This window comes from Chrysemys picta, chromosome 22 (assembly GCF_011386835.1).
Source record: "Chrysemys picta bellii isolate R12L10 chromosome 22, ASM1138683v2, whole genome shotgun sequence".
NCBI classification, from domain to species: domain Eukaryota; kingdom Metazoa; phylum Chordata; order Testudines; family Emydidae; genus Chrysemys; species Chrysemys picta.
This window is the reverse complement of record NC_088812.1, coordinates 2,928,793-2,953,797: the sequence shown is the minus strand read 5'-3', so window position 1 is coordinate 2,953,797 and position 25,005 is coordinate 2,928,793. Positions and strand designations below refer to the sequence as shown.

The window sequence follows — 25,005 nt, the reverse complement described above, 5'->3', positions numbered from 1 at the left end:
AGCTCATCCGGAAGCGCTGGGCTTGCTACGGGAATTGCTGGGGAAGTTCCCTGGCCTGTGTTCTGCAGGAAATCGGACTGGATCGAACGGTCCCGCCTGGCCTTAACATGGGACTCTTGATTCACGCTGTGCTGGGGTCTGTCGGCTCTTTCCCAAGCGCCTTTATCCTGTTCCAGGACTTTATTTTCTTCTGCGATGCTGTTGCTTCGTGGGTGAGCCCTAAGGACGACCTGAGGGACATGTTTTATAAGGTAAGTCGCGCGTCGTAAGAGGGAGGGGCAAGAGAGGCCTCACGCAGTCCAGTTATGGATCAACGATGCAGACTAATGCCGTTGGTCGGGGGGGGGGGGCTTCCTTGTCATCGCAAGCAGGTGAATTGATGGGCCTGGGCTCTAGCTCCATTTATTCGCTGACTGAGAGGGAGCGCTGTCCAATGGCTAGAGCTGGGGAGATGAGGACTCCTGGGTTCTTTCCATGGCTTTGGGCGGGGAATGGGGTCTTTCCAGCTCTGCCGCTTCAGCGCTCTGTGCCTCCGTTTCCCCATCTATAAACTGGGGAGCCCGTCTCCTGTAGGGTGGTGGTGAGGCTTTGTGTGTATTATAGCGCTCCGAGGCCTCCATCTGCAGTGTGACACTGTCTTGGTTGTGCGGGCGATATGTATTACTAAACACTGGAACCGCCAGCGTTGGCTGGATTTGTTGTTTTGGCCTCACCAGTGGGCCCACAGCACGAATCCCTGCAGCTACTGGGGTAGTGTCGGCTGATCGCAGTGCCGGCCCGTCTGCAGCTCCGAAGTGGAAGAGTCCACCTCTTCCCTCTGCAGCGCACGGAGCGTGGGTGGAGCTGTTCATCTTCCTCTAACTCCCAGGATTCTCGCAGTAACAGGGCTGTAGGCATAGCCACGCGCCTGTATTTCCACCTCCCCTGCCCACGCACGAGCTTGTGCCCTCCCATCTCGCTGTCTTCCTCCTCAGATTCTTCATGGCTTCAAAGACCAAGTTGGCGAGGAGAACTGGCAGCAGTTCTCGGAGCAGTTCCCGCCTCTGCTGAAGGAGAGGCTAGCTGCGTTCTACGGGGTCTAGGCAACGCAGAGAAACCGAACTAGGTGAGTTTGGACACGGGACCGTGGCTGGTTCTGCTGGATCAGCCAGTGTGGTGGTGGTGGTGAGTGTAGACTTTTAGCTCCCATTCTCATGGGCTAAAACCTCTCATTGCCCCTCTTCCCCTTCCCCCTCACCCCCCCTGCAAATAGGTTTGAAGTGTTAACGTGGTGAGAAGTTGATGGAGAGAAGAGAGATTAAGTGGGAAGGCAGGCGGGTGAAGGGTATGGAGCACAGGGCTGGGAGCTGCCAGTCTCCTGGGTCTGCCGCTGACTTAATGTGTCCTTGGACAGGTCACTTCCTCCCTCTACCTCAGTTTCTCCATCTGTAGTGGAAGCGTGATGTCTCCCTTGTTGGGGCAGAGGGTGGAGCTTACGTTGATTGATTGAACCTGCATTAAGATCCTCCGGCAAAATGTCAGTTTCTAATTGTCAGGAGAGTAGAACTGGTGAAAAGCAAACCAGATGTTTAGTGTCCGGGAAGTGAAGAGAGGCAGTGTTGTCTGAGTGGCAGAATGCGATTCAGGACTCCTGCTTCAAGTTTCCACACTGTGAAATGAGGACAATGATTCAGCCTTTCTCTGAGGTGCTGAGGTCTTTGAGCAAAACCAGAGTGAAGTGTGGAAAAAAATTGTAAGTCCTGAGGCAGCACACTCAGGAAGACCCAGCAGCCCAGACGCTCAATCTGTTTGCCCACCCTTAACATGCGGACAAAGAGACGAAGGTCAATTTAAACACCGATTTAGGAGCCTGACTTTCGTCACTTAAATAAAAATGGCCTGATCCTTGTGGACCATGAGCTTCCATTGAAGCTGGGGATTTCTGGGTGCTGAGAATCAGGTCTCTCTTTGATCACGCATCCAAGCTTTAAAACTTTGGCCTAAATATTTCTCTTCTCCTCCCCCCCCCAAAAGCTCTTACCTGGAACAAAGAGTTTTGACAAGTAAAGTCAGCAGGTGGAAAGTTTGCAAAGCTGATCTGATGCCCCAAAACAGGGGAATATGAAGTCAGCCTGATTGTGTTTTGCCTTCAAAACATCAGGGCTTATCAAATCTCATCTGTCTTAATCTTGCTGGAGGACTCCTTGGCTGTCTAGGTTGTGGCTTCTGAGCTCTGTCTGCTCACCAACTGAGGTGTTGGATTTTTAACCAAGAGCTCTTCTCCGAGCTGTTGGTTGGACATTTGAGTTATCACAACAAGTTTCAGCCAACCTGGATACAAATTTCCTCCTCCTCTGCATCACATGTGATGCTATAACCTGCTAGTTTTCCCATTGCCAGAGTCTTCCAGGAAAAGCAGGGGAAATGAGACTTGTGTCTAATAATGACGGCAGCTATTCTGAGTCCCTTTCAGAGGGCTTCATTTCGGGGGGGGTGTAAAACCTTGACTAACTGGTGCCCTCTCTCTTGTGTCTCCTCCAGGTTCCTGTATGTGCTGGGAGGGTTACTGGGAACTCGTCCACAGGTGTTGCAGAGCCCTGTTAATGGGGGGTTAGGGAGGAAGGGAGGAGCATTGTGGGACATAAAATGACTTCCCTCCCATCTCCTGAAATTTAAAGGGGGGGACCGCCGAGATCAATTCAAACAAGCAACCAGGGAATCTCAGCGATTGGGAAAAGGGGCTCTTTCCTCCTTTTTCAGAGGTCATCTCTGGTAGATGGGGATGGGGTGGGGGTTGGCCGTGGGCCGAAATAGGGGAGCGATCTTAAACTGCAACACTTCCTGAGAAGGGGATCTAACTAGGGCCATAATAGAAAAGGACTAGCTAATAATAATAATAATTTAAAAAAAAATCATTTAAAGGCTAGGTTTTAAAAACAAAGATATGAATAAAAAGCTAAAATTGGATAAAAAGTTCTAATGGTTAAAAATCTAGCTGTTGAGAACGGAAGGGTTAAACTATAATAAACACAAGGTTATACTACTGTATAAATATTACCAGTCACCGGTGTTTGAGATCAGCTTTTCCTCACCTCTTCCAGACTGCATGGTGACCGAAGTAGACTAGCAATCCTGTGAGTAGCCCATAATTAAGTGTAATCGTTTTTCATCTAGAAACTTAAAACAGCAAGAAAAAAACCTTTTCTGAAATAGTTTCCATGGCAGCGTTTACTGGATGCGATGCATAAAACTCCCCAACCCATAAGGATCTCCTGAGCCGAGATCCAGTCGATTTCTATTGTGAAGGGGGCCCTTGTAACACATACTGTCAGAGAAGCATGTTTTTTATAAAAAAGAAAAAAATCAAAATACACAGTGCAGTGAATTCTCTTAACCTGTCCTTCAGCTACAGCCAGAGGGAGGTGAAAGTGACACGGGTGGGATTGTAAGTGATGCGGTTGTATCATGCAGAGGCTGGACATCCCATCTTCACCTGGCTTATAGCGCCACCTGATCAGGGAGACATGTACTGCACTCAGTCCCAAGTAACATTACGGTTAATTACGCTTTCTGTCTTAATGGAGTTTATGCCACATCTGCCACTTCAGTTTACAAAATAAAAGAGGGCAGTCAAGATAGCGGAGCACAGAGGGGATGGAAGTGTAGCTTTGTGTAGGCAACAGTCAGATTTCTTTTTAAGACAAGTCCATAAATTCTGCTACATGCTCAGCTGGAGTCTTGACAAAAGACTCCCATGAATTTTAGTCCCCCATTTATTTAAAAAATAAATCAGGGGTTGGTTATGCGGAAAGCTTTTGACTTGGTGTAACCACAGCTTTTTAACTGTAAGTGAGGTAACGTGCTGTGAAAGCATCATTTGACAGCCTGGGTGTTTTTTGACTTGCCACTAGTCAGAAGGAAGCTGTATGGGGGAAAGAAAGGGGAACGTTTAATCCTTTAAAGGTGAAAGAATAACGGAGTGGTGGTGGCGGGGGTACTGCCAGTTGTCGGGAAACGTCTGAGTCTGCTTGATCTGTCTGTAATCAGCTGAGCTGTGGGATGAAGAGAAATCATTTCCCAAAGTGACACGCACCAAGAGAAATTCCAGTTCTCCTGAGATGAGACACGGCTGGGATGCTGATTTTCTCCAAGTGCAGGTTGGGAGAACTCTTCACCAACTCCTTCCTGGATTCTTTTTTTTTAAAAACTGAAAGTCACTCGGGTGACAGCAGGACGAACCTGTGGTTGAACTGTGGAAAGTCTGACCCTTCTCGAGGCTGCAGCCGCACCTGTTGTAAAAGTACCTTGCAGTGAGGAACCCACCGTCTCCTTTTGGCTGGCAGTGTCATGCAGGGTGTGGGGAACCAATTTACTAAAGCAGCAGTTGGTCACTCTAGGATCAGTCATGCTGCACCTGTGTCTATTGAAAGCATTTGTGGGATCACTCAGTAACTTAAGCTTCACTGATCCTTTCCCTTCATCCTCCCTGGTTATTTTTCAGCACTTCCTTTCCCTCCTTTTTCTATACATTTTTTTTTTTTTTTAAAGCATTCTTTTAACGCCCTCCAAGTTTTTGCACTGGAGTTCACCGGTGCAATAGGCCTTCACACCACAAAATTTTGAGCATAACAGCCTGGCTGGCTTAGTGTCCACTGTTGTTTTCAGTGGCTGGCATAGCCCCAAGCCTTGCTCCCACCCATCTCTCCTGCTGAAGATCTTGAGGGGTGGGGAGAGACTCAAGCAGCATTCAGCCCTAAGTGCATCTCTACCTTAGAGGAAGGAAGGGATGGGGAACGAAAGAGATGCATTCCTTCACTTCAGCCTCCTTTTTTATTTTTTATTGGTATAAGACTTGAGCAGGTCTCTGGGAAACTATCAGATGTTTTTCTCTTTTGCATTTTGATGCTTTATTTTAAAGCATTTCCTTTCCCTCCATTCCTCCAGACAGGGATGAAACCTGGATTTCCATTAGAGCAGGGGTCTGGTGTGATTTTTTTTTTTTTTTAAATGCATGAACAAGAACTGTATTGTAAAGTAAAGTCGCAACCCAGCTTGCTCTATAAATATATCTAACAATATTTTTTAAAAAAAAGTGTTTTAAGTTCCCAAAGCTTAGGACGATAAAAGAAGGCTGTGAACTCTTTCTCGGACAGTGAAGTTTAAGCTACTTGACCTGACTGCCTCTTGAAATGGATTTTTTTTTTTTTTTTTTTTTTTGTATAAGTGCTTCTAGTTTCTGCCTCCTGTTTGTTAACCCTGGATTTGTATATTTGTAAATGTGCTGTACTGTTTCCTATGGTGACAGTGTACCTAGTGTTGAAGCCGCTGCTTGCACCTTGCTGAAATGAGATTTTTCTCATTTTATGTATAATTTTGTCAACTAAAAAAAAAAAAAAAAACAAGCAAATTTCACGTGACTTCAGTCTACAGCTGTATCTAGGCTCAGTGTTTTTTCTTATGTAAATATCAGATTTGTAACCTTTGCCATTCTGTCCTCCCCCATTTACTTGATCGGGCTGCTCCTTCAGTCCCTCCTCTCCATGCTCTATGGTGATAGAGCACAAGTGCATCTGCCGGGAAGTATGCTGACTCATAGAGCCTTGTAGTGTCTAGCAAGAGTTGTGGTCTGCATTCCTCGCTGCCATGTTTCTTAATACGTCTCATATCCCTGCAGCTGTGTCTAGTCCTTGCTCTGGCACAGGTCTGAGCGTTTATAGGGGGCATGTCACGTCCCCTCCCTGGGCCTCAGTTTCCCTATCTGTAAAGTGGGAATAATACTTATTTCTATTGTAAAGGTGGGTGAAGATTTACAGAACACATGGAAAAAATGAAGGTGTATATCTCTGCGCTTAAAGGCAGAGACCGGGGTTTAGGAGCGAGCCTGCTCTGATCCTGGGAAAGTTACTTAAGCTGTGTGCTTCTTGTCCAGGAGGAGACCTTCTTACCCTGTGCTCACAGGGGCTTGGGGAAGCTGGCCTCGGGGCTTATCGATGTGAAAGAGCCCGGGGGAGTGTGGGGGGGTGTTAGACCGGCTTCGGGGGGGGGGGTTCTCCGGGTGCTGCGGTGGGGTGAGGGTCTGGGCTGGACGCGGGTGCTGCAGGCCCAGCCCGGGTGTCGCTCAGGGAGGAGCTGGGGGGGCCCTTGGCGGCTGGAGTCAGCCCGGCTGGGGCCTGGCCCCGGGAGGGGGGGGGGGGGTACGAAGGCCGTTGCCTCAGGCTGGGGAAGATACTGGGGCTGTGATGTCATCATAGGGTCATGTCTATGATGTCACATTGACGTCATGACACGGGCGGGGCGGGGGTGTTTATGGGCGGCCCCTCCCCCCCACGTAGGATGATCGCAACTGCCAGGGAGGCCGGTCACGTGACAAGGAGAGGCGGGGCGGACTTCCGCTGTGTGATGTCATCTCGGTGCCGGAAGTGACGAGCGAGAGGAGGCGGGGCTCCGCTGGCCGCTGTCAGGGGAGCGGGGCGGCCCCGGCCCTGGGGTAAGAAGGGAGCTGGGCGGGGGGAGGGTCTCTATCGCCCCGCCCCCTCCGGTCCGAGCTCAGCCCCCGGCAGCCCCCCCCGTACCGGGTCCAGGGCCCCCAGGGCTCTGCGGGGGGGAGAGGGTGACGCCCCCCGTACCGGCCCCAGGGCTCTGCGGGGGGGGGGTGACGCCCCCTGTACCGGCCCAGGGGGCTCTGCGGGGGGGAGAGGGTGACGCCCCCCGTACCGGCCCCAGGGCTCTGCGGGGGGGGGGTGACGCCCCCTGTACCGGCCCAGGGGGCTCTGCGGGGGGGAGAGGGTGACGCCCCCCGTACCGGCCCCAGGGCTCTGCGGGGGGGGGGGTGACGCCCCCAGTACCGGCCCCAGGGCTCTGCGGGGGGGGGGGGTGACGCCCCCAGTACCGGCCCCAGGGCTCTGCGGGGGGGGGGGGTGACGCCCCCAGTACCGGCCCCAGGGCTCTGCGGGGGGGGGTGACGCCCCCCGTACCGGCCCAGGGCCCCCAGGGCTCTGCGGGGGGGGTGACGCCCCCCGTACCGGCACCAGGTCTCTGCGGGGGGGGGGTGACGCCCCCTGTACCGGCCCAGGGCTCTGCGGGGGGGGGGGTGACGCCCCCCGTACCGGCCCAGGGGGCTCTGCGGGGCCGGACCCCTACGAATCCGAGCCCGGCCCAGCCAGTCTCCTCCAGCGACACAGGCAGGTCAGTCACCTGCTGCAGCCTCTGACTGTCCCTAGGTTAGTGCCCGCGGGCGGCGGTGAACCCTGGGCCATCCTGGCCAAGACGGGCCCATCAGCCAAACTGCTGTGGAATCCATCCCTGTCTCTGTCTCCTCCACAGCCCCAAGGGGAAGCTTCCCTGGCTCCCCCGAGGCCAGCCCTTCTCCCCGACACCTGTCCCCTCTGTTCTTTAGCGGAGGCCTTTGCTTCACGTCCTGGGGGAGGGGGGGATCTCCTTCTTCTGGGCTGCTAGGTGTGACTGTTTTAACCTTGGGGGTTCCTGTTGTCTTTCTAGCTTCTCCATAGATAACCCTTTGGTACCCACCCTGGGTAGCAAGGCAAATACATAGGGCAGCTGAGGCACACATAGGAACCATACAAATATTACAGAAAATTCCTACTTTGTCCGAGAGGGCATCTGAGAGAACCGGTTGGAATGCAGGTTTCAGAGTAGCAGCCGTGTTAGTCTGTATCCGCAAAAAGAACAGGAGTACTTGTGGCACTTTAGAGACTAACAAATTTATTAGAGCATAAGCTTTCGTGGACTACAGCCCACTTCTTCGGATGTTGGAATACAGCACCTCCCCTCCACTCATGGCGATGGGCTCAGGCTCTCTGCAAACTCAGGCACTGTTGCTGTGTCGCTCACTCTTGGGGCGACAGCCCCGTCTCAGGGTTCTGAGCTCAGGTTCTTTGCAGAGTCCAGCAATGTTACAGTCAGGGCATGTGTTCAAGGTTTTCTTCACAATCACAACAGCTGAAGACTTTTATTAATTAATTATGAAAGCTGAGACTCTGGAAAACAACTGAGAAGTCTTTCGGTCCTCACTTCTCCTTTCCCCCCTTTTTGGGAAAAACTTCAGAACAAGAGGCTGGGAAGCGGAGGACATAGGGCTGCGGGTCTGGTCTGGTACAGCAGGTGGGTGCAATGGTGGGTCTAGAGGGACGATAGAGAAATGCAGAACAGGAAGGAACAGCTGGAAATTAAAGCCAGACACATTCAAATGAGAAATTAGACCCCGATTTTTAACAGGGAGGAAGATTAACCATTAGAACAGACTCTGAAGGAAGTGGTGGAGTCTCCATCTTGTCTTCCAGTCCGGTTGTCTTTCTGAAAGATGCTTTAGCCAAACACAAGTTACTGGGGTCACTGGGTGACACTGAATGGCCTGTGATCTACAGGAGGTCAGGCCAGATGATCTAATGATCGCTTCTAGCCTTAAACGCCATCCCTGGGCAGATCACGCACAGCCGCTGGATGAGCTGGCAGAATGAAAGGGACTGGTGGACTGAACCTGTCCCTTGCTGTACCGGATGTGTGGGGTAGAATGGCCAGTGTTACGATCTGCTCCGGGCTACGTATTCAGTGCTGTTCCTATGCTGTTCTCGTCACTCTCACTGTCCCTACTGCTTCCACAGCCATGGACCCGGCATCGAACCCCTCTGAGGACCCCCACGGCTCCGACAATGACTCCGACGCAGAGAACAAGGTTGATCCAGACACGCAGGCTCAGGAATACATCGACCGCGTCCTCGGCTCTGCTCAGCCCAGCCACAAGGCCCAGTGCGCACCTCCCGAGTCACTCTCTGTGGGGCCCGGGGCCCAGGCATCGGAGCACAGGTCTCCTCTGGAGCTGAAGAAGTCTCCGGCAAGCGACAACGTGACCTCTGGGCTGTTAGCCCTCCCTCTGGAGCTGATCCTGGAGATCTGCTCTTACCTGGAAGCCAGGTTTGTTCTCGAGGTCTTGCCCTTGGTCTGTCGGACCCTCGGGGATATTGTGCAGGACCCAGTGACCTGGAAGATTCGCCTTCAGAAGAGGATCAGTGGGTGTTACCCGGTGGTGGAAGGTAGATCTCCATTGGACTTTCTTCACTGGAGGTGGGACTTGGAGGAGAGACAAGGGCTGAGGGCCAGGACTCCTGGGTTCTACTGTAGGACCAGACGCTATTTCATGGGCCTCAGAGAGGTCCCTCAGTTAACTTTACCTTGAGATTTAGTTGCTGCTGAGGTGCTGCTGGTTAGAGCTGTGGGGGGAGGATAACGATAACGCCAGGGTCCTATCACCAGCTCTGGATGAGAGTTGTGTCTAATGGTTAGAGCAGGGGGCTGGGTGTCGGGACTCCTGGGTTCTATCCCCAGCTCTGGAAGGGGGTCTAGTGGTTACAGTGGAGAGGGGCACTAGGAATCAGGACCCCTGAGTTCTGTTCCCTGCTTTGCAGCTGACTTCACGATGTGAGCCTGGCCAGGTCCCCTCCCTGCTTCACCTCTGTAATGGCAGTAGCCCCCCTGCCCTTCCTTGGAGTGAGGGGTGGGAGGTGGTTTGGGATGCTCCCAGGTGGCAGTGCTGTGATTTACCTTTGCTCCCATCTATTTAAAGGGGCCGCGTCGGGGCCTCTAGAGGGGACATTTCCCCGTCCTTGGGAAGAGGAGGGTTTACGGACCCTAAAGCAGTGGTTCTCAACCCGGGGTACTTGTATCCCTGGGGATATGCAGAGCTCTTCCAGGAGGTACATCAACTCAGCTAGAGAGTCACCTAGTTTTACAAGAGGCGACATAAAAACTACTAGCAAAGTCAGTACAAACTAAAATTTCACACAGACAGTGATTTGTTTCTACTGCTCTGTAGACTATACACTGCAATGTAAGTACAATACTTCCATTCCAATGGATTGATTTTATAAGTATACGATAAAAATGAGAGAGCCAGCAATTGTTCAGTACTAGTGTGGCTGTGACACTTTTGTATTGTTATGTCTGATTGTCTAAGCAAGTAGTTTAAAAGTGAGGTGAAACTTGGGGGTACGCAAGACAAATCAGACTCCGGAAAGGGGGACAGTAGCCTGGAAAGGTTGAGAGCCACTGCCCTGAAGAAAGCGATTTTTACACAGCCTCACCTCGACCTGGTGCAGGGGATGGGGAGTGGCTTTGGGATCAAAGCTCCCAGCAGTTTTGGAAGCCCCAGATTCCCTCCCTGCCCAGAGCGGGACACCCCTCACCCTGATCCTTGCGATCTCTTCCTTTCTACGCAGAGGAGGACTTCGACTGGCCGGCTGCCTGCATGGAGCTAGAGGAACATCTCAGACACTGGGCCTGTGATGGCAGGAGGACAGAGTACTTCTCCCTCGCCAACGGCCACTTCGCCTCCATCGACTCCGTTCTGCTCTTGCAGGTGAGTTCCGATGTCCTCCTTTGCTGGCCGTTGCTGTCTGGGGGTGAGATGGGGTGGGGCTTGGGAGTCAGGACTCCTGGGTTCGACCCCTGGCTGTGGGAGGGAAGGGTGTGAGGTCTAGTGAGGTAGAGCAGAGTCAGGACTTCTGGGTTCAACAGCTGCTGTTCGCTAATCATGACACGCAGCTGTTGGCCGGAGTAGGCGTGGAAGACTCTTCTCACGTACGGTTGCTTGTGGTGGTGTTATCTTCCGAGCCCTGTTAGCTGGGGTGACTCCCACGTTGGTCTCTGGCTCCAGGAGTTCTGTTTCTCCCATTTCAAAGGACCCATGGCCAGTCTGTCTCCTTCTCTTGCAGGGCGGGGCTCTCTGTGTCTCGGGCTCCCGGGATCGGAACGTCAACCTGTGGGATCTGCGGGAGCTGGGCCAGTCCCCGGACAAGGTGCTGGTGAAAGCCCTGGGCACGGAACGCAACGGGACGCACAAGGTGGGAATCTGGCCTTCACCCTCTGAGGTGGAGGGGGTCTGAGCTGGAGAAAGGGGCCAGTGGCACTCTGTCCCCAGCACGGATACGCCCAAGCAGCTGGAGAGGGGAGCTAGTTGGTGCCAGTAGGCATGACATGGGGGTTTTGTTCTGGGGGTGCCAGTCTTGCTGAGACTCCTGGAGGGGAAATGCCCCCGGCCCAGTCCCCCTTTCCCTGTGCCCTCTTTGCCCAAGCCTGTGCTGAATATGAGCTTTCTCCCTCCCTTCTGTTGGGTTGGATTGAGCCGGGACAGCATGTCTAGTGACTGGCACAGGAATGGATACTGGGACCGCTTGTGTTCGCGTCCCCGCTCTGTGCCTCGGTTTCCCTGTCCGTACGCTGGAGTTAACTCTGTGTATTGCAGGGGGGCTGGGGGGGCTAAAGGGCTTTGGGGAAAGACACCAGAGAAGGGCAGGAAAGGACAGCCCCCGACTTTAACCCTTTCCTCTCCCTTTCCCGGTGCAGGGCTGGGTGTGGTCACTGGCTTCACGAGACAACAAGGTGTGCTCGGGCTCCTGGGACAGCACGGTGAAGCTGTGGGACATAGAGGCCGACGGGCAGCAGTTTGGGGAGATCAGGTACCGTTTCCCTTTCTCCCCTGCACCACTGGCTCCGCAGGAAGCAACCCCAGCCTGGCTCCCACCAGCTCCTCCTTCAGCCACCTGGGTGGTGCCCTGAGCTACCTCCGCCTTCTGGGAGAGTCTCAGCCACCACTCACATCTGCTGTGCCTTAGAGAGCGGGGTTGGGGCGGCCGTGCTCGGTGCTGCTGGGCAGAGTCTAGACCAGAGCGCCGAAGTGGGGGAGGCCAAGGGCTCCGGCCGGGGAAGTGGGGTGAAGCCGGGACTGGGGGCTGCCGGGCGAGAAGCCGTTCCTTTGCATCTCCATGCGTGGCTTACTACAACTTGGCTCTGCGCGGTGCAGTCCCTGCTAGACAGACTGCCCCCCAACCACGTCACGGGCTTAAAAAACAGCCAGGAGGGTAGGGGGATCGTCCGAGAGCAAAGACGCTCAGCGGAGACTGCTGCTTGTCAGGAGAGGAGGGAGGGTGCAATGGTTAGAGCGCTGGCCCAGTACGCAGGAGAGCAGCGTTCAGCAGAGTCCAGTGGGACCTCGGGCCAGTCACTTGGGGACAGATTTTTAAAGAGCTCTCGGTGCCTAACTCCCAGTGACACCCAGGGGCGTTAGGTGCCCAGGTACCTATACAAATCTGGCCCTTGTTTCCCCACACATACAATAGGGATAACTGCACTGCCCTGCACTACGGGGTTAGTGAGGATACGTGCATTAAAGATTGGCAGGTGCGCTGACGTTACCGTAATGGGGGGCCCAGATTGCGAGGTGCTCCGACATTACGCTAATGGGGGGCCCAGATTGCGAGGTGCTCTGACATTACGGTAATCGGGGGGGGGAGCCCAGATTGCGAGGTGCTCTGACATGATGGTAATGAGGGAGCCCAGATTGGAAGGTGCTCTGACATTACGGTAATGGGGCTCTGATAAGTACCGTCGGGAGGAGAAGGGTCTCGTGCAGACGTTATCAGGATCCCGCCCAGAGGATGGACACAGAGGGACCAAAGGCCTTGGGCATTCCAGCCCTGGGGGGGGTGACGAGGCTCGTCCTGAAGGATCATATTTGTTCTCCCTTCGCTATCTTGTCTCCCCGACTCCCAGTGGGAAAGCTCCCGTGCTGTGTCTCTCCTACCTGCCCGACATCCTGGTCACGGGGACCTACGACAAGAAGGTGACGGTGTACGACCCGCGAGGTTAGTGTCCGCGGCTGGCTTTAGGATCAAGGCTCCAGCTGTTGGTTGGGCCCATCCCTGCACCCTTGAACCCAGCGGGCCCAATGCAGCAGGTCCTTTCCCAGTCCCGTGGCCCTGAGGTTCCGTTTTCCACTCCTGCCACTTGCTGTGCCTCAGGTTTCCGCTCTGTAAAATGGGGCTGATGATACCGAGCCGCCTGGCTTATCTCTGGGGGAAGCCACCAGGGCTGTGCAAAAGGCCTGCTGCACGAGAGTCCTGAATTACTGAGGGGTCCAGGGGGAGTGAGTCCGATGCTGCCGGAGCTTGTTGCTCAGCAGGCCTGGCCCAGTTCAGCTGGGGTAGCAGAAATGCTGCTCTGTGGGGTTTCTGGGCACCCCAGGCTTGGGGCAACCCCTCCCCTCCTCCTGCCTCCCTGTGGGGACCTGGGAGGGAAAATCCACTGGCTGGAGGTGAAGATCTGTGTGACTTTTGACTGATGGACAGCTGTGTCCCCTCAATTCTCCAACCTGGGGTGCCTTTTACACGGCTTTGCCGTGGGAGCAACCACTCCAGGTCTGCTCGCACCCAGCCTCCAGCATGGAAGTTACTCCCAGCTACGCTGTATGAGTGCAATGGCCGGCCCCTCCTGAACGACACTTCAGGACAACACCAGCAAACGCCCAAGCCCAGACCTTCTCCCCCCCCCAGAAATGTGCAGCTTGTACGGTCCAGCCCTGTCCTGGACAAGAGAAGCTCATAGATTGTCCGTCGTTCATTAGTAGAAAATGATCTGCACAAATCCTGTTATCCCCCATGATCCCTCGATCCCAAACATTTCAAGCCAAACACCCTGGTTTCGATAAAACAATAGAGCAAACAAATGAATTAACAACAAAAAGTGATGGCAAGTAATGAGGCATGAAAATCAGAACTGGTTACAAAGAAAAAGTAAAATGCCTTTAACACCTAATTTAACAAGCTAAGGCCTTGTCTACACTGGCAAGTTACTGCACAGAAAGCCGCTTTCTGCGGTGTAACCCCCCAGGGGTAAACACGGCCAAGCCACTTTGTGCGCAGAAACTCCTCAGTTGCAGCGTTGGAGAAAAAACCATCTTGATGAGAGTCCTAAGCCTTAAAGCGCAGAGGGTCCAGCCCTGTATTGGCAGAGTTAACACATTACAGCTCAGAAAGCAATCAATTGGCTTCCAGAAGTGTCCCATAGTCCCTCAAGTGGCTGCTCCGCTCATTCCCTGGAGACATCCTCCTCTCCGCTTTGTAAGCTCTGTTTCTGAGGGCCCTTGGGTGCTGTGCTGCTCCGGGACACGAACGTGTGGAGAGAGAGAGAGAGAGTGTGTGTGTGTGTGTGTGTGAGACAGAGAGTGTGATTGCTGTGCAGGGAGCTGGGGAGGGAGGCAGGGGCTGATGTCGGGGTTTCCCCTGCCTCAGGACTGGTTGCTTCCTGCCGCTGTCTGACCTTTACAAGCCAGCATGCTGACACTCTCTCTGTCCCCCAAAACAGTCTCTCCTCTCCCCCTCCATACACATACACACACACGCACACTCACTCCTCCCCCCCCCCCATTTCAGTTGAAAAGCAGCTGACGATGTAGTAAGATGCCCATGGAACGATGAGATTGGGAACCTGATCACATCGTGTGACGCTGCGCCTGCCCCTTGAGGCATCGCAAACCCTTCCCAAAGCACCCTGCGGCCAGGTGCACCGTGGGATAGCTCCCACAATGCACTGCTCTCTTTGTCGTTGCAAGAGCTGCTAATGTGGATGTGCTGCACCGTCACAAGGAGCACAGTGTGGACAGGCACCCGCAGTTTAATTCCAGCACTTTCATAAAAATAACTGCAAATAACTTGTGCAGAAACTTGCCAGTGTCGACATTCCCGAAGTGAATTCAAAGGTCTCTCGCACCACAAGTTCCAACAGTCTTCCTGGCTGAATCTTTCAGTCAGGATCCCTCCCCGGTCCAGTGCTGCGTCCTTTGTTCTTCAAGTGTTGTCAATGCCTTGGGCAGAGAGAAAGGGAGAGATGGTTTGGGGCATCCGCTCTCCCAATATAAAGCAACAGAGCGTCCTGTGGCACCTTTAAGACTAACAGATGTATTGGAGCATAAGCTTTTGGGGCATGAGACCCATGTAATGGAAATCTCCAGAGGCAGGTATAAATCAGTCTGGAGATAACGAGGTTAGTTCAATCAGGGAGGGTGAGGTCCTCTGCTAGCAGTTGAGGTGTGAACACCAAGGGAGGAGAAACTGCTTCTGTAGTTGGCTAGCCATTCACAGGCTTTGTTTAATCCTGAGCTGATGGTGTCAAATTTGCAAATGAACTGGAGCTCAGCAGTTTCTCTTTGGAGTCTGGTCCTGAAGGTTTTTTGCTGTAAGATGGCTACCTTTACATCTGCTATTGTGTGGCCGGGGAGGTTGAAGTGTTCTCCTACAGGTTTTTGTAGATTGCCATTCCTGATATCTGACTTGTGTCCACTGATCCTTTTACGTAGTCAGTGTAGTCATTTCTCACCTCTAGCTAAGGTTCAGGGGACAGAGAGCCTGGGTGGGCAGGATTCTCAAGTTGCTACTTTGTCAAAATGTAGAGTTGTTTTTTTTTTGCCCACACCCTGTCTCCAACAGAAGAGTGGCCACTTAATGCATCGATGGGCCACTTGACCTCGTTGACACCAAGCTGACGCATAGGGCTGGTCCACACTAAGCCCCCAGTTCAAACTAAGATACGCGACTTCAGCTACGTGAATAACGTAGCTGAAGTCGAAGTACCTTAGTTCGAACTATAAAGTACTTACCGCGGGTCCACACGCGGCAGGCAGGCTCCCCCGTCGACTCCGCGTACTCCTCTCGCGGAGCAGGAGTACCGGCGTCGACGGTGAGCGCTTCCGGGATCGATTTATCGCATCTAGACAAGATGCGATACATCGATCCCAGAAGATCGATTGCTTACCGCCGAACCCGGTGGTAAGTATAGACGTACCCTAAGTCTAGCCTTTTGTCTCTGAGGAACTGGTTTGCGACTGCCCTCCAGAATGTGGAAACATGGCTCCGCAATGTGTAACTTTACATATAATGTTGTCACACCATTTTACCAAGACAATAAGGATCAGCAAATCATGAGTTTTCAAGTGATACCTCTCAAGGCATACTCTGTACACGTTTTACCATAATCCTCTAAAAGGGGCGAACGTAGGGGGACAGACTGTCACCGTCTGCTGCCCCCTGACTTCAGGGTGGGGGGTGGAGATCTCCTGCTGCAAGGGTGGGGTGGGGTGCAGATTTGCTGGCCCCCTGGCCGTGCGGGTGGGGGTGCAGGATAGAACATTACTTCCCCTCTCAACTGTATTAGTTTGCCCCAGGGCCCAGTGCAGGCATCACCTGGCTAGGATCCCCACAGTCGCCCCGGCAGAGATCCTGACGCTGTTCCCTTCCCGGCAGCTGCCCAGGCCCCGTTGAAGAGCCGCAAGCTCCACTCCAGCGCCGTCCTGTCTCTCGTGGCCGATGAGCGCTTCATCATCTCAGGCAGCGAGGACCGGACGCTGGTCGTCTTCGACCGACGGGCCAACAGCGTCCTCCAGAGGCTGCAGGTAGGTGGCCGGAGCTGGTGGCTCTTCTCCCTCCTACCTGCTGAGGGCAGTGGAGGTTGCCTGGAATCACCGTGGAGAGGAGGGAGATGGGAGTTGGTAGACGCTCCCTACCTGAGGACATTTTAGGGGAGGAGAATACGTAATTATTAGAGAGTCCCTGAGCCAACTGGTTGCATCTGAAGGAGGGTGTGGGTTGCAGGGAGTCAGGCCTCCTGGGTTCCCTCCCCAGCTCTGGGAGGGCAATGGGGTCTAGTGGTTAGAGCAGGTGGGGGCTGGGAGTGAAGACTCCTGGGTCTGCCAGTGACGTACTGTTTGACTTCTGGCAAGTCATTTGCCGTGCCTCGGTTTCCCTAGATGTACAGTGGGGTAACAGATGCCTCCTTCGTAGAGGAAGGGTTGTGGTGCTTAATGACGGCGAAGCACTTGGAGCTCCTCCTGCCAGCTTAGCCAGGTGTTCTGCTCATTCACCAGCAATGAGGGGGGCAGCCCTGTAAGAAACAGACTGTTCTTAAACGTGCTACAGGGCTTGCGGGTCCCCCCTGAAACCTGAGCCTCTTTCTCCTGTTCCACTCATCCTCCCCAACGTGTGGTGCCCACCCAGACACCGATCCTCCCCCAGAGCTGTCTCATCCTCCCTTTCCTCCTGCAGCTGGACTCCTACCTGCTCTCCATGTCCTACCAGGGGACGCAGCTGTGGGCCGGGGACAACCAGGGGCTGCTCTATGTCTTTGAAAACCGAGGAGGCTGCTTCCAGCACATCCGGGTATGCAGGGGTCCCCGATCCAGGGCTTAACAGAGGGGTGCAGGCTTGCTAAGCGTTGGGCCTGTTTCGCCCCCACTTTCACCCCAGATGATTAATACCAGGGCTGCTGCTTGTTTGTCTGCCTGCCGCTTGGGGCCCTGAACTCAGCCAATGTCAGTTTCACTTGAGGGCTCTCCTCCATTAGCCCCATGCTGGATGGGTCTCAGTTCCCCATGCCCTGGAGGGAACATCCCGCCCTGGAGGGCAGGGGAGATGGCTCTCAGTGACCCATTTGCTACTTGACCCCCCCACACACACCCAGCTGAGATGACAGCAGATGGGCCTGTTGGGGTGGATGGCGCAGCGGTAAGGAGCTTGCCTGGCACTTGGGCGACCCGACTTCCTGTGTGACGTTAGCCACCCTGTGCCTCAGTTCCCCATCGGTATAACGATAGCACCTCACAGGGGGGTGTGGTTAGATCGTGGCCTGCTTAGATACTGTGGTGGTGGGGCCACATGAATACCGAAAATACGTAGATTTCCAGGGGGTCCTGGTGTGATCTGACCTGCGATGCCCTAGACTGGGCCCTCCGAAGCACCTTGGAGTGGGTACCGCTGGTCGGGCTTGGGATGCGTGTGCGTGAGAGTCCCCGGCATGAGGTGATGGGTTAGGAACAGAGAGATGCATGGGACCCACACGGGCTAGGAACAAAGACCCCCGCGGTGCGTCCCAGCTGGAGGTCTGCCGAGGGCTTAGTGTCTCTTTCCTCCCCACAGTACTTCGACGTGGGTCACCGGTCCCAGATCACTGGCGTCTGGCACTCCCTGGGCACTCTGTACACGACCTCCACTGACAAGACCCTGCGGGTAAGGTCCATGCTTCCCTAGGAATCCTTCTCCCACCCCACTCCCCACGACTTGGGAACACCCGAGTCCCAACCCCAGCTCTGTGACTTTGGCTGCAAGCCGCTTCCCCTCTCTGTGCCTCAGTTTCCCCACCTGGGGGGGGGGGGGGAGAGGTGATTCCTGCTTCCTGGGGGGTTCTGAGGATTGTGCCTTGGCCCTTGGAAGAGAACATGCTTCTCTGTAACGCGAACAGCAAGGATTGTGTATATGAGCTATTTCTGATCCAAGCCTTGTCTGGGCCGAGGATCTGCTGCCCCTCTTCCGGCCACCGGCGGCCAGTCCCGGGGGAGCTGCACCAATGCAGACCCCTAGTGTTGATCAGCAAAGCACCAATGGGCTCTCCTAAAAATAGCACGGAAAGGGGCTCCCCCCATTCCTCCCCATGGATTCACCTGGCCCTGGGCAGCCTCCCCAAGAGTTTTCTCTTTCCAGATACACATTCCGACGGACCCGCCTCGCACTGTCTGTTCACAGACGCACAACAACGTGCTGAATGGGGTAAGGAGGGGAACCCGGACTCCGAACTGAGGGACGAGGGCGCCTGGCCGTTCTGCCCTCCCAGCCGGCTTGTCTAGTGTGTTCTTGCCAGTGGGGGAATGTCCATGTCCCTGCACCCTCCCCAGGCCACGCCTCCCTCTCTCCCCGGCTCTCCAGGGCGGGCGACCCCTCAGATCAGCCCGCGGGGGCGCTCCCTTCCCCTTGCGCCCAGGGGAGCGACCCTGCTGCCCCGGGGAGGGAATCTGAGGCCGGGCTGAATGCTGGACGCTTTGTCCGTGTGGCTAAACTCGGGGCAGGGGCAGGGTGTATTTAGCAGGAATTCTGGGGCATCCCGGCTTGACATGGCCTCAGTCCCTTGACACTCACCCCTCCCGCTCCCTGCTTCCCCCCACAGATCAGCGCCGAAGGCAACATTGTAGTAGCTGCCTCCGGGGGCCTGTCCTTGGAAATCTGGAGGCTCAATGCCTGATGGAGGCCTGGATCCGCGGAGCCACGTCTTGCAGCTGCGGCCCCCGGCGCCCGGGGGGGAGGGGCCAGAGTTCCAGCCCCCGTTTGTGATTCGTTTGTTCGTTGTCGTTTGGAAGAGGCCCGAGGAGCCAGGAGGTCAAAGCGTCCCTGCCTGAGCTCGCCCTGGCCCTGCCGTTCGTCCCCAGAGCAGTTCCAGAGCCCGGCCGGCCCTTCCCTGCTCGATGCACTGACTTCGCTCTCTCTGGTTCCCATTCTCCCACCCGCTGGGCTCCTTAGTTATCACGCCCTGGCCTGCCTGCCGGGCGGCCTCTGCTACCTATCGGTCTGCCTCCCCCCTGCTTCCCCACAGCGCTCTCAGAGCCAGGTCCCAGCGCGGGAGGGGACGGCCCTAAGGGCTCAGAACCATCCACCCCGGCTCCGCGCAGCCCGGGGGCGCTCGCCGCAAGGGCTGACCAGCTCGAAACAGAGTCCAGAGCTGCCGTGTAACTTACAGGGACGCAGGTGAGACGCACGTTCTAATGTTGTTGATTAAACCGTTCTGCCAGACGGGATCTGAGTCGAGATGTCGGTGGGTTTTTATCCCCTTCCCAGTGAAATCACCTTTAGTTTTAAATTCAGTCGCCGGAGCCTTGAAAATCCAGGCGCGGTAGCTTTCTCCTGGCACCAGCCAAGCAGGAACCGAAAGGGCCCAGGCCATGGTCGGTCTCCAAGCTGAGCGAAGCACTCGGCACGGGGCGGGGACTGGGCTGCACATGCTTTATTAGGAGGGGTGTTAGGAGCACATCAGCCGTGATCAGGGCGCCGGGGGTTACACAAACACAACGTGAGACGGTTCCTGGCTCTGATCCAGTCCAGGTTGGTGGGGATCTAGAGCCCTTCCCGCCTGTGTGCAGAACCGGCTGCCATCGCTAGGGGCAGGCTGTAGCTGTCTGCCAACCAGGCCATTATCACCGTAGTAACCCAGTGCCTCCCAATCCCCCTCCTGGGAAGTATCATCCCTGTTTCACAGCTGAGGAAACTGAGGCACGAGGGAGTGGCAGTGACTTTCCCAGGGTCACGCAGGGAGTCGGGGGCGGAGTTGGGCAGCCAGGGAGGGGGGCTGAGAATGGAACGGCCCATTGAGTCTTAGCTCCTCCCTCTCGTCCTCACCCCCAAGGGGGGGGTTCCTCCCGGACAGGGATGAGGCAGCCTAGTAGAGTGGGGGCAGCTTGTCCAGCTGCCGGTCTGGCCTCCCGCAGCCCCGGGGGGGTGGATTGAATGAGGACCCAGACCAATCCCCATCTCCCAGGGCAGCTAGGCTGGCTTGGCCCTGGCCTGGCTCCCCTATCCCATCATGTGCGCACGAGGGGGTTGCTGTACTGTGGGGGAGATCCTGCCCGCCTTGAAAGCGATGGCAAAGCTCCCCCGGCTGCAGCAGGGTCACGCTTTCCCCCCAACTCCCTGCTCCTCCTCTCACCCGGTTTACACCAGGAGGGATCGGGGCCCAGGGGTCGGAACGTCTCCTCTCTGCACACGAGGCTGCGCTGACCTGGCTGGGGGAGGGGCGCAGGGTGATAGAGTGGGACACAGGCGGAACCCGTCATGTCCCCTCCAAGGCCGCTCCCTAGGGGTTGGCTGGGGCCAGGGTCGCAATGGGGAGGGGGGACAATGCTAGGAACCCGGCTGCTCCCTATTGTCCGGCTGGGGCGGGGGGTCCAGGGTCCTCACAGGATGCTGCAGGTGTTCTGGTCTTTGAAGGGGTTGGCCGAGGCAGGGACACCAGTCAGCAGCGGGTCGCTCTGGGCGTGCGCCCGGCAGAACTGCAGCAGCTCACGGGCTGCCTGGGAGACCTGGCAGGTGAACAAAGCCAAACAGCGGGGTGGGGGGCAGGGGCTAGTGGTTAGAGCAGGGAGCACTGGGAGTCAGGACTCCTGGGTTCTGTTCCCAGAGCTGGGAGGGAAGTGGGGTCTAGTGGCTAGAGCAGGGGAGTGGGAGTCAGGACCTTACCCAACCACCGCTCAGCGCAGGCTTTACATAAGGGCCTGGCGCGGGTCAGTGCCAGCGGGGAGGGCCCCATCCCGGCAGAGCTGAAAGGGGCAAGGAGCCTCCGCCCCGTCCATCTCCCCGCGCTGCCTCCCCCTTTCGGAGCCGACTTTGCAGCTGATCCGAGCAGGATCTGTTTTTCTGCTGGGCCCCGCTAAGCCACGCGTGAAAGGAACATGCTGTCCTGACCCCGCCACCACCTCCCGGGCAATTACCGTGTTCCTCCCTCTAATCCGTCCTGTAAACAGGGGCCTGAACTCGGCATGTGCCCGGCCCGCTGCAGGGCTGGAAACCCCCCCCCACACACTGCGGGCGGGAGTGTCTGGAAAGGGACCCCCCCACTCTTCCCCACTGGGGAGCAGCAGCTGCCCTGTCTCAGGCCCCTGTGCGGTGCTACCCTATAGGGGGAGATCTGAGCCGTGGCAGGGGCAGGCAGCTCTAGCATGGGGCAAGGCTGTGCCCCTCCCTGCCCCCCTCCCAATCAAATGGTTCTGCCTCTGGGGCGTGTCCCCCTGGGGAAAGATCCCCTCTAACTAGGAGCCTGTCATGTCAATTTCCCCCTCCCTGCCCTTTCCCAGGGAGGTGTGTGTGGATAAGAGGGGACTTAGGTCCCCATTTAGGCCTTGAATCTCTTCTGCTCCAGATTGGCAGCCGCTGCCGGTTCGTCACCTCCCCTGCTACTCCCCGTGACGTGAGTTTGTTAGGCCTCAGGCTGGTTTCCAGTGGGGGTGGGGCCGAAACAGAGTCTGAGCTAGGAAAAGAACCCAGGAGTCCTGCTCGGCCTAGGCAGAACTCCCGTCTCACCCTCACCGGCGGGGAAAAGCCGGGCCTGGCCAATCCGGCACCAAATGAATTCCCCACTGTAGGGATCGGGAGGGGGGGTTGTGTCACCTTCATTCTCTCCAGCCCGACTTCTATTCGCAGCTGCTCCACCGCCCTCCGGCCCTGGCTTGTGTGCTTGCTGCCGGCCGCCTTCCCCGACATCTGCAGGGCACAGGAGGGCTGGTTAGACCAACGAGGGGGTGAAGATGCTGAACTCCGGCTGCGCCGCGAGAACCAAAGTAGCAGGCAAACGTCCGTGACATTTAAACGGCCGCAGAGCCGAAGACTCCCAAATGCCTGTGACCTGCTGCTGAAATGCAGCCACCTCTGGGGCGGGGCATGGCAGATCTCTAACAGTACACAACAACGGATTGGGGGCAGGCACTAAATCTTGGGCCAGGAAGCCTGAGCACCCATCTCCTTTACTGAATAGGTGGGGAAACTGAGGCACAGAGCATGGCAGTGACTTGGCTTGGGGTCACCAACCAAGTGGTCAGAGCTGGTAGAAGCCAGGACTCCTGGCTTCCACGCCCGCCCTGCTCTAAGCACTCGCCCCCATGCTTAGAACGGGATAGAACCGAGAAGTGCGGACACCCAGGCCTTCCTGTGGACAGTTTCCCCTTCCAGAAGTGGGGCTACGAGCCAGGAGTTCCCCTCCCCCCCCGGACCGAGACTCCTGGGTCCTATTCCGAGCTCAGGATGGGGGTCACACACACACACTGTTGGGGTTTGAGCCCTGCACCTGTTTCTCGCCCCTGCCCCGGGAACAGGCCGTCCCAGAGCTGGGCCGATACCGGCAGGAACCATCTGAGTCCTCCAGCCGCCTGTGACACTCATCCCCTCCGGTCCCGAGACCCGGCCCTGATCCAAACCTCTTGTCAATTCCATGGCCTCCCCCGTCGTCTCGCTTTAGGGGAGGGGGGGTCAAAATCAGGGCCTGTTTTCTGGCTCCCCCCACCTCCGCTCACCTGAGCTGGGGACACACGTCCCCCCAGTTTGCAGCCCAGCACACTCCCCAGATGCTGTATCGCTGCCCGTTTCTGTCAGTCTCCACCAGCCCCCTGAGGCCCCCACCTCTGCCCTATTTATCCCCCCCCCCAGGCCACCGCCTGCCTGCCCTTGCTCTCAGCAGCCAGAGGTTCAGTCGGGCTCCCCGCCCGCCCCACAGGCTTTGATGCCTTTGAAGCCACCGGGGCCCTGTACAGAGCGAAATGTCACCCAGCGAAGTGCGGCCGCTGCTGCGGGGCCAAGGGCAGCGCCCCCTGCTGGGCCGGGGCAGCGTTTTCCCTGGCGGGGGGGCTCCAGCGGCTCAGCCCCGAGAGCAGCCGAAATGCAGACAGGCCTGGGGTGAAGGGCTCGCAGGGGTGGGGGAGGGGCGAGAGTGGCCCTCATGCCTTGGGATCCAGGAGTCCTTCCAAGAGCCCCTCTTCCTCAGTCCCACCACTGGACCCCACGCCCCTCCTGCCGCTGGGGAGAGAACCCAGGAGTCCTGGCTCCCAGACCCCCACTCTAACCACTAGACCCCATGCCCCTCCCGCTGCTGGGGAGAGAACCCAGGAGTCCTGGCTCCCAGACCCCCGCTCTAACCATTACACCCTACGCCCCTCCTGCCGCTGGGGAGAGAACCCAGGAGTCCTGGCTCCCAGCACCCTGCTCTAAGCACTAGACTCCACGCCCCTCCCACCGCTGGGGAGAGAACCCAGGAGTCCTGGCTCCCAGACCCCCGCTCTAACCACTAGACCCCACGCCCCTCCCGCCGCTGGGGAGAGAACCCAGGAATCCTGGCTCCCAGCCCCCCCTGCTCTAAGCACTAGGCCCCACTCCCCTCCTTGCTCTAGGAAAAGAACCCAGGAGTCCTGCCTCCCACTGCTGGGTTCATGAGCCCACAGGCAAACCTCTGGTGTCACGGGCCCTCAGGGTCCTCCTGGGAAGAGCTGCAGGAGTTCAGTCAATCGGCTTGCAAAGGATGAGGGTATCTGGGGGGCCGGGAGCTGCGTCTCTCCTGCATCTCTACCCCACGGGCAGGGGCTGAGCATTTCCAAGCTGCCAGGGTGGTTTGGGCACAGCTGCAGGCCCCACTGTCCCCCTCGGGCAGTTCTGGATGCTGCAGGGCTGTAGCCCCTCCCCATTCCCATTCTGACGTGGGGCAGGAACGTGGGGTCCCTCACTGTCTTGCAGCTGGGAAAAGGGGGGGCTGTGCAGGGACCCCAAACCCTGGCTTTCCGGGGTCCCCCCTCCAGACTGCTGGGCACCCCCGGAGGTTGGCAGACAGGGTTGTAGGTCAGCGGCGGTCCCTCTGCTTTGAAGACAGACTTCCCTTTGCCCGGGCATCCGGCCCATCTGGCTTGGGGCCCCGGGAGGTCACGGCTGTTGGCATAAAGGCGAGGTGGGGCGGGGGCAGAAATCTGCTCATGGGGCCTGAGGAGCAGGACACCCGCTTTGTCTGGGCTGGGCCTCCCGTGGTTCCTGATTAGCGCGTGATCAGGACTCGCGTCCACTGCTCCCCACACCTCAGCCCCACCGGAGAGCGGCAGGAGGGCAGGGGGCGCCGGCTGGCAAGGGTGGGTGAGAAAGGGGCAGAGGGAATCCAATAAGGGTGGGGCGGTAGATGGGGAGAGGAACCAGAAAGAGGGGGCAGCTTCGATACCACCATGATGGGCGCAGTAGAAGCGATGAAAGGAGCTGGGGGGTGTAGGCAATACAGCCTGCACCCCAGTTTTTGTGGCTCAAGGGAGCAGGGGTAGCACATGTGGTGTTGCCCGCTCCAGTGAACAGAACCTGAGCAATGAGCCGCTCGACCCCGGCTGCAGGCAGCCTCAGGCTGACGGGACACGTTCCAGCCACCGCAGGATTGCCGGGAAGGGCCAGTTCATAGATCCCAAGGGGACCGGTGTGATCACCTAATCCGACCCCCTGTCTAACCGGCCATGCGATTGCCCTGGTAGGATTCAATTCCCGTGTGAAGGAGAGTTAGAAAAACCTCCCGTCTTCATTTAAACCCTGTCAGGGATGGAGACTCCGCCAGGACGCTTGGCAAAGGGTTAATTTACCCCCACTGTTCACCACGTATGCCTCCCGGACGGCTCTGTGCTGCGAAAGCCCAGCTAGGAGCCGACGGTTCCCGGAGTACAGTTCCCCAGAACAGAGAGCTGGTCTGCGGTCCCGGCAGGTAGAGCTGGGAACAGAACCGGGCTGCTTTGCCTTTCAGAGGGAACAGGCCCCAGTATGTGTGTCTGGAACCGCTCTAGCCCGATATGGTGCTGAGTCACCGTACAGGCTCCCCCCAGATTACGAGGCTGCTAACTCAGCACCTGGGTCTGTAGCTCGGGTA

At 56.7% G+C, this 25,005-nt stretch overlaps 3 protein-coding genes across 11 annotated transcripts in view; 2 read left to right on the top strand and 1 right to left on the bottom strand.

Moving 5' to 3' along the window:
* TNPO2 (transportin 2) overlaps positions 1-5,414 on the top strand; it is a 29,476-nt gene extending 24,062 nt beyond the window's left edge. For both annotated transcript variants that reach the window (XM_065576004.1, XM_008163309.4), the window contains exons 23-25: positions 177-251; positions 975-1,105; positions 2,521-5,414. In XM_065576004.1, coding sequence (XP_065432076.1) covers positions 177-251; positions 975-1,082 — 183 coding nt within the window. In that variant the 3' untranslated portion in view covers positions 1,083-1,105; positions 2,521-5,414. The remainder of the gene's footprint in view (positions 1-176; positions 252-974; positions 1,106-2,520) is intronic.
* A 914-nt stretch (positions 5,415-6,328) lies between these two features.
* Positions 6,329-19,386, top strand: FBXW9 (F-box and WD repeat domain containing 9). 8 transcript variants are annotated; one of them, XM_008163306.4, is made up of 11 exons: positions 6,329-6,466; positions 8,601-9,029; positions 10,212-10,351; positions 10,707-10,835; positions 11,338-11,450; positions 12,544-12,635; positions 16,068-16,216; positions 16,866-16,979; positions 17,736-17,825; positions 18,297-18,362; positions 18,757-19,386. In XM_008163306.4, exons 2-11 carry the CDS (start codon positions 8,603-8,605, stop codon positions 18,829-18,831), a joined length of 1,395 nt encoding a protein of 464 aa, XP_008161528.2. In that variant the 5' UTR covers positions 6,329-6,466; positions 8,601-8,602; the 3' UTR covers positions 18,832-19,386. The 8 variants fall into 8 exon arrangements, with proteins under 8 accessions (XP_008161528.2, XP_065432326.1, XP_065432328.1 ...); XM_065576256.1 differs by having other exon boundaries at positions 6,389-6,466; positions 8,601-8,910; XM_042844436.2 differs by lacking the exon at positions 6,329-6,466 and adding an exon at positions 7,027-7,164.
* A 1,127-nt stretch (positions 19,387-20,513) lies between these two features.
* GNG14 (G protein subunit gamma 14) lies at positions 20,514-21,836 on the bottom strand. The gene is made up of 2 exons (XM_005310640.4): positions 21,744-21,836; positions 20,514-20,659 (listed from the first exon to the last, which is right to left on the bottom strand). The coding sequence occupies exons 1-2, from the start codon at positions 21,834-21,836 to the stop codon at positions 20,534-20,536; spliced, it is 219 nt and encodes a 72-aa protein (XP_005310697.2). The 3' UTR covers positions 20,514-20,533.
* Positions 21,837-25,005: the final 3,169 nt, after the last annotated feature.

Excerpts from the sequence above, each read along its gene's own strand:
- FBXW9 (XM_008163306.4), top strand. The coding sequence starts at position 8,603 with ATGGACCCGGCATCGAACCCCTCTGAGGACCCCCACGGCTCCGACAAT. Across the intron at positions 11,451-12,543 it reads CAGCAGTTTGGGGAGATCAG|TGGGAAAGCTCCCGTGCTGT; the intron begins GTACCGTTTCCC and ends CCCGACTCCCAG. Across the intron at positions 18,363-18,756 it reads ACAACAACGTGCTGAATGGG|ATCAGCGCCGAAGGCAACAT; the intron begins GTAAGGAGGGGA and ends TTCCCCCCACAG.
- GNG14 (XM_005310640.4), bottom strand. The coding sequence starts at position 21,836 with ATGTCGGGGAAGGCGGCCGGCAGCAAGCACACAAGCCAGGGCCGGAGG. Across the intron at positions 20,660-21,743 it reads TCGGGCTGGAGAGAATGAAG|GTCTCCCAGGCAGCCCGTGA; the intron begins GTGACACAACCC and ends TTCACCTGCCAG.